The sequence below is a fragment of the Mirounga angustirostris genome, unplaced genomic scaffold, assembly GCF_029215605.1.
Source record: "Mirounga angustirostris isolate CCGP_5_RB_7025 unplaced genomic scaffold, mMirAng1.0.hap1 SCAF_10, whole genome shotgun sequence".
Taxonomy (NCBI): domain Eukaryota; kingdom Metazoa; phylum Chordata; class Mammalia; order Carnivora; family Phocidae; genus Mirounga; species Mirounga angustirostris.
Window position 1 is genome coordinate 76,368,919 of NW_026991718.1, and position 15,269 is coordinate 76,384,187.

Consider the following 15,269-nt stretch of genomic DNA (forward strand, 5'->3'; position numbering starts at 1 on the left):
TCAATTAAATAAATAAATAAAATCTTAAAAAAAATAAAAGAGGGACTTCAGGTTCTTTTCAGCTTATTGCAGGAAGGAGTTACACTAGTCCAAGTTAAAAACTTTAGGGGGCTGCCCTAATGGTTTGGTACAAGGAGTTACACTAGTCCAAGTTAAAAACTTTAGGGGGCTGCCCAAATGGTAACCATTTGTAACCCAAATGGTTACAAACCTATAAGCTGTGAGGTTTTTAAACTTGTGACAAGGGACAGAAGGGAAATTCTACTCATTGCAAAGAAATTCTCACTTAAGCTTCTGTGAGCCAGAAGCTCTTAAAACCCGTGAACCTTCAGCTGGTCATCCTTAGCTGGTCCATTCTCTAGGAGGAACTGGCATGTGTCCTCATGCCGGTCACCTTGTAGCTGAACTACTTCTTTATATTCTGGGTGCTCAATTACAATACCATTGCAGGAGGGGGGAAAAGATGGCAGAGGAGTAGGGGACCCTATTCCACCCAGTCCCCAGAATTGAGCTGGATATCTACCAGACCACTCTGAGCACCCACAAAATCAGCCTGAGATGTAAGAAGGTCTGGATCTCTACAAATAGAATATCACAGGTGGTTGGTTTTGAGGTATGAAGCGGGGAGCCATGATTCCACGGGCAGATATCAGAGGATAAATGGCAGTGGAAGGGTGCCTGGCCGTGGGGATCCTATACCGCCAGTGAGCCACAGCCTCACACGCTGGGGATGGGGCACAGACTCGCAGACCAGTAGCAGTGGGGAAAGAACTTTAGGGCAGCCCCCTGATGGAAACCCGGAGCGGTGGGGGTCATGCGTGTGAAGTGGGAGCAGCTGGCGGTTTTAGAAGCACAAAGAGCAGAGACGTGCCCCGACCTGGAGGCAGGACTGGGAGCATTGAGGAGGGGCGCACAACCCAGGACACTGCAGTTTATAGCAGCACGGACAGAAACAATGATGGTGTAGCCTGGAGAACTCACTGAAGAATAGACTGTGATCTCTCCGCTCTGAGACAGAGGGGTAGAAATGGTCTCTTCTGCTCTGACTCTCGGAAGAGACATGGAAAGCCAACAGAGGAAAAAAGCCCCAAAAAACCGGCTTTCACTGAGCCCATCCCCCGCCACAGGGGTGCAGGGCAACTCTGCCCAAACAGGGTTGCCTGAGTAACAACGTGGCAGGCCCCTCCCCCAGAAGAGAAGCTGGGAGAACAAGAGGCCAGCAACCCTAAGGCCCCAAGAAAACAGGTGCACCTTGCTTGGGTTGTGGTCAATAATTTGGACTCTATACATTCCCTCAAACACCCCTCAACAGAATGACTAGGAGGAGGAACCCCCAAAATAGGAAAGACTCAGAGATTATGACTTATGCTGCAGATTTACAAATGGATGCAGATATAACCAAGATGTCGGAGATGGAATTCGGGCTAGCAATTGTGAAGACAATAGCTAGAAATCAATTAATGGCAACATAGAGTCTCTAAGGGCAGAAATGAAAGCTGAGTTGGCAGAACTTAAAAATGCTATCAATGAGATCCAATCTAATCTAGATAATTGAACAGCTAGGGTAAGTGAGGCAGAAGAACAAATTAGTGACCTGGAAGACAATTTAATACATAAAAAGGGAAAAGAGGAGTCCAGGGAAAAACATCTCAGAATCCATGAAAATAGAATCAGAGAAATAAGTGACACCATGAAGCGTTCCAATGTCAGAATTATTGGAATCCCAGAAGGGGTGCAGAGAGAGGACTGGAAGATATATCTGAGCAAATTGTAGCTGAGAATTTCCCTAATCTGGGGAATGAAACAAACATTCACGTCCTAGAGGCAGAGAGGACCCCTCCTAAGATCAAGGAAAACAGGCCAACACCCCGGCATGTAATAGTAAAACTCGCAAATCTTAGAACCAAGGAAATCATCTTAAGGACAGTTAGGGGGAAGAGATTCCTTATGTACAGAGCAAGGAACATCAGAATAATGTCAGACCTATCCACAGAGACCTGGCAAGCCAGAAAGGTCTCGCAAGACATATTCAGGGTACTAAACGAGAAGAACATGCAGCCAAGAATACTTTATCTGGCAAGGCTCTCATTTAGAATGGATGGATGGAGAGATGCAGAGCTTCCAAGACTGGCAGAAGCTGAAGGAATATGTGACCACTAAGCCGGCCCTGCAAGAAATATTAAGGGGGGTTCTACAAAAGGAGAAAGACCCCAAAAGTGATATACAACAGAAATTTACAGGGACAGTCTATAAAAACAAAGTCTTCACAGGCAACAAGATGACAATAAATTCATATCTTTCAATAATCACTCTCAATGTGAATGGCTTAAATGCTCCCATAAAATGGCACAGGGTTGCAGATTGGGTAAAAAGACAGGACCCATCCATATGCTGTCTACAAGAGACTCATTTTGAACTTAAAAATACAACCAGACTGAAAGTGAAGGGATGGAGATCCATCTTCCATGCCAATGGACCTCAAAAGAAAGCTGGGGTAGCAATTCTTATATCAGACAAATTAGATTTTAAACTAAAGACTGTAGTTAGAGGCACAGAAGGACACTGTATCATTCTTAAAGGGTCATCCAACAAGACGATCTAACAATTGTAAACATTTACGCCCCCAACATGGGAGCAGCCATCTACATAAGCCAACTATTAACCAAAGTAGTCCTATTGATAACAATACATTAATTGTAGGGGACCTCAATACTTCACTCTCAGCAATAGACAGATCATCTAAGCAGAAAATCAACAAAGAAACAAGAGCTTTGAATAACACACTGGACCAGATGGTCCTCATAGATATATACAGAACATTCCACCCTAAAACAACAGAAAACTCATTCTTCTTGAGCACACATGGAACTTTCTTCAGAATAGACTACATACTGGATCACAAATCAGGTCTCAACCGATACCAAAAGATTGAGATTATTCCCTGCATACTCTCAGACCATAATGATTTAAAACTGGAACTCAACCAAAAGAAAAACTTTAGAAGAAATTCAAACACTTGGTAAAGACCACTCTGCTCAAGAGTGTTTGGGTCAACCAGGAAATCAAAGAAGAACTTAAACAATTCATGGGAAACCAATGAGAACAAAAACACATTGGTCCAAAACCTATGGGATACTGCCAAGGCTGTCCTAAGGGAAAAATACATAGCCATCCAAGCCTTGCTCAAAAAACAGAAAAATCCCGAATTCACCAGCTAACTCTACACCTTAAAGAACTAGAGAAAAAGCAACAAACGATGCCTAAGCCATGCATTAGAAGAGAAATAATTAAGATTAGAGCAGAGATCAATGAATTAGAAACCAGAAACACAGTAGAAATGAAACCAGAAGTTGGTTCTTTGAAAGAATTAATAAGATCGATAAACCACTGGCCAGACTTATCCAAAAGAAGAGAGAAAGGACCCAAATTAATAAAATGATGAATGAAAGGGGAGAGATCACGACTAACACCAAGGAAATAGAAACAATTATTAGAAATTATTATCAACAACTATATGCCAATAAACTGAGCAATCTGGATGAAATGGAGGCCTTCCTGGAAACCTATAAGCTGCCAAGACTGAAACAGGAAGAAATTGACAACGTGAATAGGCCAATAATCACTAACGAGATTGAAGCAGTGATCAAAAACCTCCCAAAAAACAAGAGTCCAGGGCCTGATGGATTCCCTGGGGAATTCTACCAAACATTCAAAGAAGAAATAATACCTATTCTACTGAAGCTGTTTCAAAAAATAGAAACAGAAGGAAAGCTCACAGATTCATTCTATGAGGCCAGCATTACCTTAATCCCCAAACCAGGCAAAGACCCCATCAAAAAGGAGAATTTCAGACCGATATCCCTGATGAATATGGATTCCAAAATCCTCAACAAAATCCTAGATAATAGGATCCAACAATACATTAAGAGAATCATCCACCACGACCAAGTGGGATTTATCCCCGGGATGCAAGGGTGGTTCAACATTCGCAAATCAATCAATGTGATAGAACACATTAATAAGAGGAGAGAGAATAACCATATGGTCCTCTCAATTGATGCAGAAAAAGCATTTGACAAATACAGCATCCTTTCCTGATTAAAACTCTTCAGAGTATAGGGATAGAGGGAACATTCCTCAAGTTCATAAAATCCATCTATGAAAAACCCACAGCGAATATCATCCTCAATGGGGAAAAGCTGAGAGCCTTTCCCTTAAGATCAGGAACACGTCAAGAATGCCCACTCTTGCCACTATTGTTCAACATAGTACTAGAAGTCCTAGCAACAACAATCAGACAAATAAAAGGCATTCAAATTGGCAAAGAAGAAGTCAAACTCTCTCTTTTCACAGATGACATGATATTTTATGTGGAAAACCCAAAAGACTCCACCACCAAATTACTAGAACTCATACAGGAATTCAGTAATGTGGCAGGATACAAAATCAATGCACAGAAATCAGTTGCTTTCTTATACACTAACAATGCAACTGTAGAAAGAGAAATTAGAGAAATGATTCCACTTACAATAACACCAAAAACCATAGATACCTCAGAATAAACCTAACCAAAGAGGTGAAAGATCTATACTCTAGGAATTACAGAACACACATGAAAGAAACTGAAAAACACACAAAAAGATGGAAAAACATTCCATGCTCATGGATCGGAAGAATAAACATTGTTAAAATGTCTATGCTACCCAGAGCAATCTATACCTTCAAAGCCATCCCGATCAAAATTCCAATGACATTTTTCAAAGTGCTGGAACAAACAATCCTAAATATTGTATGGAATCAGAAAAGACCCCGAATTGCCAAGGAAATGATGAAAAAGAAAAACAAAGTTGGGGCATCACATTGCCTGATTTCAAGCTATATTACAAAGCAGTGATCCCCAAGACAGCATGGTACTGGCACAAAAACAGACATATAGACCAACAGAACAGAATAGAGAGCCCAGATATGGACCCTCAACTCTATGGTCAAATAATCTTTGACAAAGCAGGAAAAAGCATGCAATGGAAAAAAGACAGTCTCTTCAATAAATGGTGCTGGGAAAATTGGACAGCCACATGCAGAAGAATGAAACTCGACCATTCTCTAACACCATACAGAAAGATAAACTCAAAATGGATGAAAGACCTCAATGTGAGACAGGAATCCATCAAAATCCTAGAGGAGAGCATAGGCAGTAACTTCCGTGACATCGCCCACAGCAACTTCTTTCAAGATACATCTCCAAAAGCTAGTGAAACAGAAGCAAAAATGAACTTTTGGGACCTCATTAAGATAAAAGTCTTCTGCACAACAAAGGAAACAGTCAACAAAACAAAGAGGCAACCCACAGAATGGGAGAAGATATTTGCAAATGACACTACAGATAAAGGGCTGGTATCCAAGATCTATAAAGAACTTCTCAAACTCAACACCCAACAAACAATCAAGTCAAAAAATGGGCAGAAGACATGAACAGACACTTCTCTGAAGAAGACATACAAATGGCTAATAGACACATGAAAAAATATTCATCATCATTGGCCATCAGGGAAATTCAAATCAAAACCACAATGAGATACCACCTTATACCAGTTAGAATGGCAAAAAAGGACAGGGCAAGAAACAACAAATGTTGGAAAGGTTGTGGAGAAAGGGGAACCCTCTTACACTGTTGGTGGGAATGCAAGTTGGTGCAGCGACTTTGGCAAACAGTGTGGAGGTGCCTCAGAAAATTAAATATAGAGGGCGCCTGGGTGGCTCAGTCATTAAGTGTCTGCCTTTGGCTCAGGTCATGATCCCAGGGTCCTGGGATCGAGTCCCACATCGGGCTCCCTGCTCGGTGGGAAGCCTGCTTCTCCCTCTCCCACTCCCCCTGCTTGTGTTCCTGCTCTTGCTATCTCTCTCTCTGTCAAATAAATAAATAAAATCTTAAAAAAAAAAGAAAATTAAATATAGAGCTACCCTATGACCCAGCAATTGCACTTCTGGGTATTTACCCCAAAGACACAGATGTAGTGAAAAGAAGGGCCATATGCACCCCAATGTTCATAGCAGCAATGTCCGCAATAGCCAAACTGTGGAAAGAGCTGAGATGCCCTTCAACAGATGAATGGATAAAGAAGATGTGGTCCGTATATACAATGGAATATTACTCAGCCATCAGAAAGGATGAATACCCAACTTTTACATCAACATGGATGGGACTGGAGGAGATTATGCTAAGTGAAATAAGTCAAGCAGAGAAAGTCAATTATCATATGGTTTCACTTATTTGTGGAACATAAGGAATAGCATGGAGGACATTAGGAGAAGGAAGGGGGGGAGATCAGAGGGAGAGTTGAACCACGAGAGACTATGGAATCTGTGAAAGAAACTGAGGGTTCTAGAGGGGAGGGGCATGGGGGGACATGTTAGCCCAGTGATGGGTATTAAGGAGGGCACGTACTGCATGGAGCACTGGGTGTTATACAAAAACAGTGAATTGTGGATCACCACATCAAAAACTAATGATGCATGGTGACTAACATAACATAATTAAAATAAAATAAAATAAAATAAAAATAACATTGCAGGCAACTTCCTTCTTAAATGCTTTCACTTGTTTCTTTTTTTATCATAATCATCAGTGATCCCTTGGAAAGTAGTATGGGTCTTCCTGCCATTTCTCTGTTGCATTCTTATACGGATAAAATCCTCAGTGCCAGCAGGAAGCAGATCATCATCTTTACTTGCATCAACAAAGGGGTTGAAAGAGTGGAGGTTCTGGATAGCAGACATAATATGATTCCTTTTCTTCAGTAGAAATGGCCTGTGGAAGGAGGCGGTGGGGGAAGGTGGATTCGGGGTATGGAGTGTCCAGAAGCCAGGGGGCAAAAGGGAGAGGCTGCTGTCCTCAGTGGTGGCTTAGTGACTGGAGCTTATTTTCATTTTTGTTTATCTCAAGATATTTTGTAATTTCCTTTTGGACCCATTTGTTGTTTAAGAGTGTGTTTTTAAATTCTCACATATTAATGAATTTTCCAGTTATTTTTCTGCTGTTGATTTCTAGTTGCATTCCCTTGTGACCAAAAAAAAAAAAATTCTTTGCATGATTTCAATCTTTTTATGTTTATTAAGACTTGCTTTGTGCCTACATATGGTCTAACCCAGAGAATGTTCCATGTGTACTTGAGAGAAATGTATTCTGCTATTGTTGCTGTTCATTGGAGTGTTCTGTATCTCTCTGTTAGGTTAAATTGCTCTACAGGGTTGTTCAAGTTCTCTACTTTCTTATTGATATGCTCTTTGCCTGGTCTTTCTATTATTATTATTATTTTTTTTCTTTTTAATGAGAGACAGAGAGCATGAGAGGGAGGAGGGTCAGAGGGAGAAGCAGACTCCCTACCGAGCAGGGAGCCCGATGCGGGACTTGATCCCGGGACTCCAGGATCATGACCTGAGCCGAAGGCAGTCACTTAACCAACTGAGCCACCCAGGCGCCCCTGGTCTTTCTATTATTGAAAGTGGGATATTGGGGGTACCCGAGTGGCTCAGTCAGTTGGACATCTGCCTTCACCTTTGGTTGTGATCCTAGGTTTGTGGGATTGAGTCCCACATTGGGCTCCCTGCTCAGCAGGGAGTCTGCTTCTCCCTCTCCTTCTGCTGCTTGCTCTCTCTGTCTCTGTCAAATAAATAAATAAAATCTAAAAAAAAAAAGAAAGTGGAATATTGAAATCTATACTATGATTGTACAGCTATCTATTTCTCCCTTCAATTCTGTCAATGTTTCGTATATTTAGGAGTGCTGATGTTTGGTGTGTATGTAGTTTTTTGAGTTATAATTGACATGGTACATTAGTTTTAGGTGTACAACATAATGATTCCATATTTGTATATATTGCAAAATGATCACCACAGTAAGTCTTGTTAACATCATCCATCATCATACATAGTTACAATTTTTTCTTGTGTTGAGAACTTTTATTTTTTTATTTATTTTTATTTTTTTATTTTTTTAAATGACCAGTGTCCCCGAAATAGGACGCTTTATTTTCAGTATTAAAGAGATTAACAATAGTTCTCATTATTCTGACTTATCCATATTCAAACTCACCTGCTCAGAAAGTTGCAGGCAGTTTCTAACAAGTCCTACTAATCATTAAGAAAGGACTTCCAGTAAAGGTTATGTGCATAGGAAAGATCAAAGAGTAGAAAATGACAAATAGAGGTATCCAGAGAGAAAGAAGGCTTTCTGTGGCTGAAATATTTTGTGTCCATGGTTCAGGAATAAGATGCTTCTGCTGGGAGCTGAGAAATCAAGATGAGAAACCTTTGGCATCCCAACTGGATGTCGGCATTCTCTGCGGTATCTGTGGCTAGTTTAATGCAAACAGTGGGAGAAAGAGACCTGAGGAGGAGGAGGAAGAAATTCTCAACCTCTATTCAATCACCAGCCGCAGCGTTAGGACTGAGAACCGACTGCGAATACACTCAAGGCCTGACCTTGAATGGCACTGAGACAACTGGGAAAACGAATCACTTAGTACTCAAGTCAAGCCTGTTGTGAATGAAAGGCCAGCTCAGTTGCAGCCCAGGGCCCTTGTACTGGAGACCCTCAGAAGAATGGGCACCAGAGGTGAGGATGATACAGCTAGTTATGTGATTTAAAAGACAGTAACCCACAAGGATGGAAGTAACAGCTCTCACCACTATTCTGCAGATAATCGATAGGACTCCATCCTTAGGGCAACAGGACTGACTAAATCCCTAGTAATTTCATGTTAGGCAGGATCGTGGGTCATAGCTCTAAGTAGAAGCTATAGGTTCTACTCTATAAAAATCTATGTACAGTATAGATCCAGGAGGCTGGGGCACTTAGAGAATGTGGCAGAACACATGGTCTTCAAAGATCTGCTTCACTTTTGCTGGGAAGGTCTTGTCACAAACTGGACAATTCAAACAAAGGGTCTGCATGTGCTTCTGCTCCAAGGTGTGATCGAAAATGCCTTCAGCAAAGTCTGATTTGCAGGTGGGGCATCTCCTCATGGCGAGCAGGCTCGGGGCCGAACTTTCCTGGATACCAGAATATGGGTTTCCATAGACAAGTCCTGGGTTTTGTCCGGCACCTCCTTGATCTGAAGTAGGCACTTGATAGGGCAAAGAGTCAAAATCCAGACCCATGTAACTCAGCAATCTGCTGTTCTCCCTCTTCAAAAGATCATTTTCTCTTTCCAATCTCTCTTTCTCTCTCTGCAGAACATTACATATAATCTTGTTCTCATTCAGCGTTTTTGACAGGCCAGAGTTCTCATCCGTTAACTCCTGTTGCTGCGTCATGGCCGTCATTTCTTCCTCCTTCATCTGCTCTACTGTTTGCTCCAGCTTCTTCTGGTACTCCCCCTGTTGAGTTAAAGTGAGAAGGAGCTGGCTATTTTCCTTTTTCAGACGCTCCAACTGTTCTGTCTTATCTTGATCTCCCCGCACAAGCTTCTCCATTTCTTTCTCTTGAGTTGACAGCTGGGCCTGGAGCTGATCCACTCGCACTCCCATCTTCGCATTTTCTGAGGACATCTTTTGGTTTTGTTCCTTCAGTTGAAGCAGCTCCGCCTCCCAGCGGTCCTTCTGCGCCTTCACTTGCTGTTCCAATTTCTTATTGGTGCTCTTTAAAGTTTCTAGCTCCTCCTCCTTCTTGTGGAGCTCAGCCTGCATGTCTGAGTTCTGCTTCTGGAGGCTGACACAGCTGTCCTTCAGCTCCTGGTTTTCTTTGCAAAGCTCCTTATTGTGCTGCTCAATTGCTTCCACCTCACCCTGAGTGGTAACCACCAGGATGTCCTCCTCATTTTCTGGATGGAACTGGAAAGGGATACTTGCTCCCCGGACCACACCATCCTGATCCACATAGCAGAACTGGTAGTACTCATCATCCTTGGGCAGGTAATAAGCTTTGAACTCGGGGCGCCTGGGTGGCTCAGGTCATGATCCCAGGGTCCCGGGATCAAGCCCCGCATCGGGCTCCCTGCTCTGCGGGAAGCCTGCTTCTCTCTCTCCCACTCCCCCTGCTTGTGTTCCCTCTCTCGCTGTGTCTCTCTCTGTCAAATAAATAAATAAAATCTTAAAAAAAAAAAAAAAAAGCTTTGAACTGGACTTCCTGCTGTTTGGCTGATTCGCTGTTTAGGTCAATGGGCAAAGTGACCCACATGAAGGTGTAATACTCACGGGTTGTCTTCCATCCCACTCTAAAGATGCCAATCCAATCCTTTCGGCGGGGAATGAAATGCTGGGTGAGTGTATAATAGCATGTGACATCCCCTCCAGGGACATAGAACTTCTCCACGCTGTTAAAGATGACCTGAGAGAAATGACAATGATCCAGCAAGACAGCTGATGTGGGGGGATCTTCTAGAGTCTCTTCCATGGTGGGTGTCCAGCGGTAGCAGCCGGCGTCGGCGGCAACAGCAACAGGGCCGTGTTGAGAACTTTTAAAATTTAGTCTCATAGCAACTTGTGAATATAGAATGCAATATTATTAACAATAGTCACCATGTTGTACATTCCATTCCATGGCTTTTTAATTTTATAACTAAATTTGTAACTTTTGACTCCCTTCATCCATTTTATCACCCACATCCCTGGACAAACACCAATCTATTATCTGTATGAGTTTATTTCTCTTTGTTTTTTATTTACTTTATTTTAGTCTTTTTAGATTTCACTTGTGAGATCATGTGGTATTTTTCTTTCTCTGACTTATTTCACTTAGCATAATGCCCTCAAATTTCAACCATATTGTCACAAATGTCAAGATTTCCTTTCTTTGTTTGACTGAATAATATTCCATTTCGTGTGAGTGTGCACGTCTGTGTGTGATAAATCTCACATTTTCTTTATCCATCCATCAATGGACACTTAGATTGCTTGGTGCATATATATTTATAGTTATTATATATTCTTAGTGAATTGACCCTTTTGTTACTATATAATGTCCTTTTTGTCTTTCTAACAGTTCTGACTTAAAGTCTAATTTTTCTGATATAGTCACCCCTGATATCTTTTGGTTACCTTTGTCTGATAACATCCTTTCATTTTCAACTTATGTATGTCCTTAGATCTAAAATGAGTCTCTTGTAGACAGCATATAGTTGGATCCTGTTTTTTTTTAAATATCCATTCTACAAATTTATATCTTTTGATTGAGGAGTTTAATTTAAAATAACTACTGATAGGGAAGTATGAATATTTGCCATTTTGGTACTTGTTTTCTGTATGTCTTACAGCTTTTTTGGCTCTCATTTCCTTCATTACTGCCTTCCTTTCTACTTGGTTGATTTTTGTAGTAACACATTCTGAACCCCTTATTTCCTTTTGTGTATATGCTACATATATTTTCTTTGTGGTTACAATGGGCATTATATGTAACATCCTAAAGTTATGGTAATCTATCTTAAATTGATGCCAACCTAACTTCACTTGCTCACAAAAAGCTACCCCATTACAACTCAGCCTCTCTCCCTCTCTCTGTTATTGATGTCACATATTACATTTTTACATATTGTGTACACATTAACAGATTTATACTTATTTTTGTGCAGTTGTCTTTTAAATATTGTGGAAAATAAAAAGAGTATAAAACAAAGTTATAATAATATTGTTTCATTATATTTGTCTATGTAGGGGTGCCTAAGTGCCTCGGTTGGTTAAGTGTCTGCCTTCAGCTCAGGTCATGATCCTGGGGTCCTGGGATGGAGCGTTGGGCTCCCTGCTTAGCAGTGAGTCTGTTTCTCCCTCTCGCTCTGTCCCTCTGCCTGCTCTGCTCTCTCTCTCTCTCAAATAAATAAAATAAAATATAAAATAAAATAAAAAATAAATCTTAAAAAAATATTTGTCCATGTATTTACCTTTACTGGAGGGCTTTATGTTTTTATATGACTTCAAGTTACTGTCTAGCATCCTTTCATTTCAACTTGAAGGATTCCCTTGACTCTTATAGGGCAGGCTAATGGTGTAGAACTCCTTTCACTTTTGTCTGTATGAGAATGTCTTACTTCTTCCTCTTTTATTATTTATTATTTATTTATATTGAAGTATAGTTGACATACAGTGTTTCAGGTATAAAACATAGTGATTCAGCAACTCTGAATGTTAGTCTGTGCTCAAACAAAGGGTAGCTACCATCTGTCACCATACAATGGTATTACAATATCACTGACTATATCCCTTACACTGTACCTTTCATTCCCATGACTTACTCTTTCTATAAGTGGAAGCTTGTACCTCCCAATTCCGTTTACCTGTTTTTTCCATCCCCCTACTCTCTTCCCTTCTGGCAACCATGTGTTCATTCTTGGTACTTATAGGTCTGTTTCTGTTTTTTTTTTTTGTTGTTGTTTTTGTTTGTTTTTCATTAGTCTTATTTTAGATTCTACCTGTAGGCAAAATCATATGGCATTTGTCTTTCTCTTTCTGGCTTATTTCACTTAACATAATACCCACTAGGTCCATCCATGTTGTTGCAAATGGCAAAATCTAATGTTTTGTTTTTTGTTTTTTTTTTTACAGCTGAGTAATATTCCATTGCATATATATAGATACACCACATCATTATTCAGCTATCGATGGGCACCTAGAGTGCTTCCATATCTTGGATATTGTAAATAATACTGAAATAAACATATGAGTGCATATGTCTTTTTGAAATAGTGTTTTTATTTTCTTTATGTAAATACCCAGTAGGGGACTTACTAGATCATATGGTATTTCCATTTTTAGGTTTTTGAGGAATCTCCATACTGTTCTCCACAGCTTGCATTCCCATCAACAGTCTTTGTCCTAAAGTCTATTTTGTGTGACGTAAGTATTGCTACGCAGCTTTTTTTTTTTTAACTTCCATTTGCATGGAATATCTTTTCCTGCCCCTTTCGTCTGAGTCTGTATGTGTCTTTAGGTCTGAAGTGAGTCTCTTATAGGCAATATATAGGTGAGTGTTGTGTTTTCATCCATTCAATCATCCCATATCTTTTGAGTGGAGCATTTAGATCATTTACATAAAAGTAATAATTGATATGTATTTACTTATTGCTAGTTTGTTAATTGTTTTCTGGTTGGTTTTGTAGTCTTCTCTGCTCTTCTTCTCTTCTTTTCCCTTAGGATTGATGATTTTCTTAGGTATAATGCTTGTATTACTTTCTATTTATTTTTTGTGTATTTATTATAGGTTTTAGTTTTACCATGAGGTTCATGTATAACACTTTAAATGTGTAGCAATCTATATTAAGTTGATGTTCACTTAGGTTCAAACACATTCTAAAAGCACATTTTTACTCCTCTCCCTTCATGTTGTGGGTATATGATGTCATATTTTACATCTTTTTATTTTGTGAATCCCTTAACTAATTTTCACAGATATAATTTTACTACTTTGTGTTTTATCCTTCATATTAGCTTTATAAGTGATTGATCTATTACTTTTACTATGTGTATGCCTTTGCCCATTAAATTTTTTCCTTTCATAATTTTCTTTTTGTTATTGTCTTTTCCACTTAAAGAAATCACTTTAGCATTTCCCATAATCCTGGTTTGGTGTGATGAACTGCCTTAACTTTTGTTTGGGAAACTATTTCTCCTTCAGTTTTGAATGATAATCTTGCCAGGTAGAGTATTCTTGGTTGAAGGTTTCTTCCTTTTAGCACTTTGAATACCTCATTCACTCTCTTTGGCCTGCACAGTTTCTGCTGAAAAACCAGCTGATAGCCTCATGGTGTTTCCCTTGTATGTAGTTGTTTGCTTCTCTCTTGCTGATTTCAAAATTCTATCTTTATCTTTAAGCTTTGACGTTTTAATTATTATGTGTCATGGTGTAGACCTGCTTTGGTTCATCTTGTTTGGAACTCTCTGTGGCTCTTGAACCTGGACATCTGTTTCCTTTCTCAGGTTAGGGAAATTTTCAGCTATTATTTCTTGAAATAAGTTTTCTGTCTTCATTCTTTCTCCTTTTTCCTCCAAGATCCCTATAATGAGAATGATTGCTTAATGTTATCCAAGAGATTCCTTACCCTATTGTCATTTCTTTTCTTTATTTCTCTTTACGTCCCTCCTTATCTTCCCCTCTCTCTAGCTTGGGTGCTTTCCATATCCCTGTCTTCCAGATCATTGATCTGTTCTTCATCTGTTAATCTACTACTGAATCCCTCTAGTCTATTTTTCATTTGTTACTGTTAAAAGTATTGGTTATAAAGACGCTAGCTGGACTTGAGAAAAGAATGGATAAACCCTTTGTGAGAACAACAAAGGGATATAAAATACTAAATAGAACTCACATTGGGGCTGCCCTGGCAAAGTGGCTGAAGCTGAAGCAGGTGTGGCTTGGAGTACCCTCTGTGGATAGTACCCTGGTTGGATGGCTGGAGCTGCAGTAGGTATGGTTCAGGTGGTTCTAGGCACCCTGTGTTATGGCCACCATGGCAGGACAGCTGGGACTGAAGCAGGCACAGGACAAGGGTTCCTGGGGCAAGCCACAGCAGGGTTGTTCTGGTGGGATGGCTAGAGCTCAGGTGGGTGCAGGCCAGAGGGTCCTCTGCAAGGGGTGCCCTGGTGGGACAGCTAGAGCTGAAGTTGGTGTAAGCCAGGGTTTCCTGATGTGTGCTGCACCAGGTAGCTTTGGTGGGACAGAAGGAGTTGGTGCAGGCACTGATGGGGTGCCTGCCTTGGGGGAACATATAGAGCTGGTGTGGTGTAAAGGCCTTGGGCTTGCTGAGGTGGCAAGCCAGCTAAAGCGTGCAGACTTTGCTCTCATCTATACCATCAAGGTGAAGGGGGAATGTAAATAATGGTACTCACCAGCACTTTGAACCCAGAGAGAGTTTCAGTAGTTCCCTACTGTTTGGCAGTTGCTCTAGGGTTAGTAAATGTTTTTCCTTCACTTAAAGTCTAGTTGCCACTTAAACCACTATTTTTTAGCTGGGCCCCAAGTCAGGCAAATCTGTGCAAGGTCCCTTGGTCCTATCCTCTTCTATTATAGTTTATAGCATTGTGGGTGGGGTTCCCATTGTTACTGGTTCTCTGTCTCTCTAGCCATTCTCTATGTAGTTCCACTCTCCTTGTTGTGTATTGGCTGTTCAATAAGCCCTCAGTTCTTATTCAGGAGAAATTACTCTTCATGTAGGTATAGATTCAATGTACCCATGAAAGGAGGTGAATTCAGAGTCTTCCTATGCCATCATCTTGTATCCTCTCTCATATTTGAAGGACCATTTTGTTGGATATAGAATTCTCAGTTGCCAGTTATTTTTCTCTCA

General features: G+C 40.5%; 1 protein-coding gene and 1 pseudogene across 1 annotated transcript; both read right to left on the minus strand.

The window, feature by feature from the left end:
• Positions 1-306: 306 nt before the first annotated feature.
• On the minus strand, positions 307-6,777 carry LOC135361679 (eukaryotic translation initiation factor 1-like; annotated as a pseudogene).
• Positions 6,778-7,978: 1,201 nt separating this feature from the next.
• LOC123850525 (calcium-binding and coiled-coil domain-containing protein 2) lies at positions 7,979-10,441 on the minus strand. Its single transcript, XM_054509915.2, has 2 exons — positions 10,119-10,441; positions 7,979-9,937 (listed from the first exon to the last, which is right to left on the minus strand). The coding sequence occupies exons 1-2, from the start codon at positions 10,391-10,393 to the stop codon at positions 8,854-8,856; spliced, it is 1,359 nt and encodes a 452-aa protein (XP_054365890.2). The 5' UTR covers positions 10,394-10,441; the 3' UTR covers positions 7,979-8,853.
• Positions 10,442-15,269: the final 4,828 nt, after the last annotated feature.

Bases quoted from the DNA above. Each gene is read 5' to 3' on its own strand.
- LOC123850525 (XM_054509915.2), bottom strand. From the start codon at position 10,393: ATGGAAGAGACTCTAGAAGATCCCCCCACATCAGCTGTCTTGCTGGAT. The intron at 9,938-10,118 runs GTTCAAAGCTTT...TGAGCCACCCAG, and splicing joins GCCAAACAGCAGGAAGTCCA to GCGCCCCGAGTTCAAAGCTT.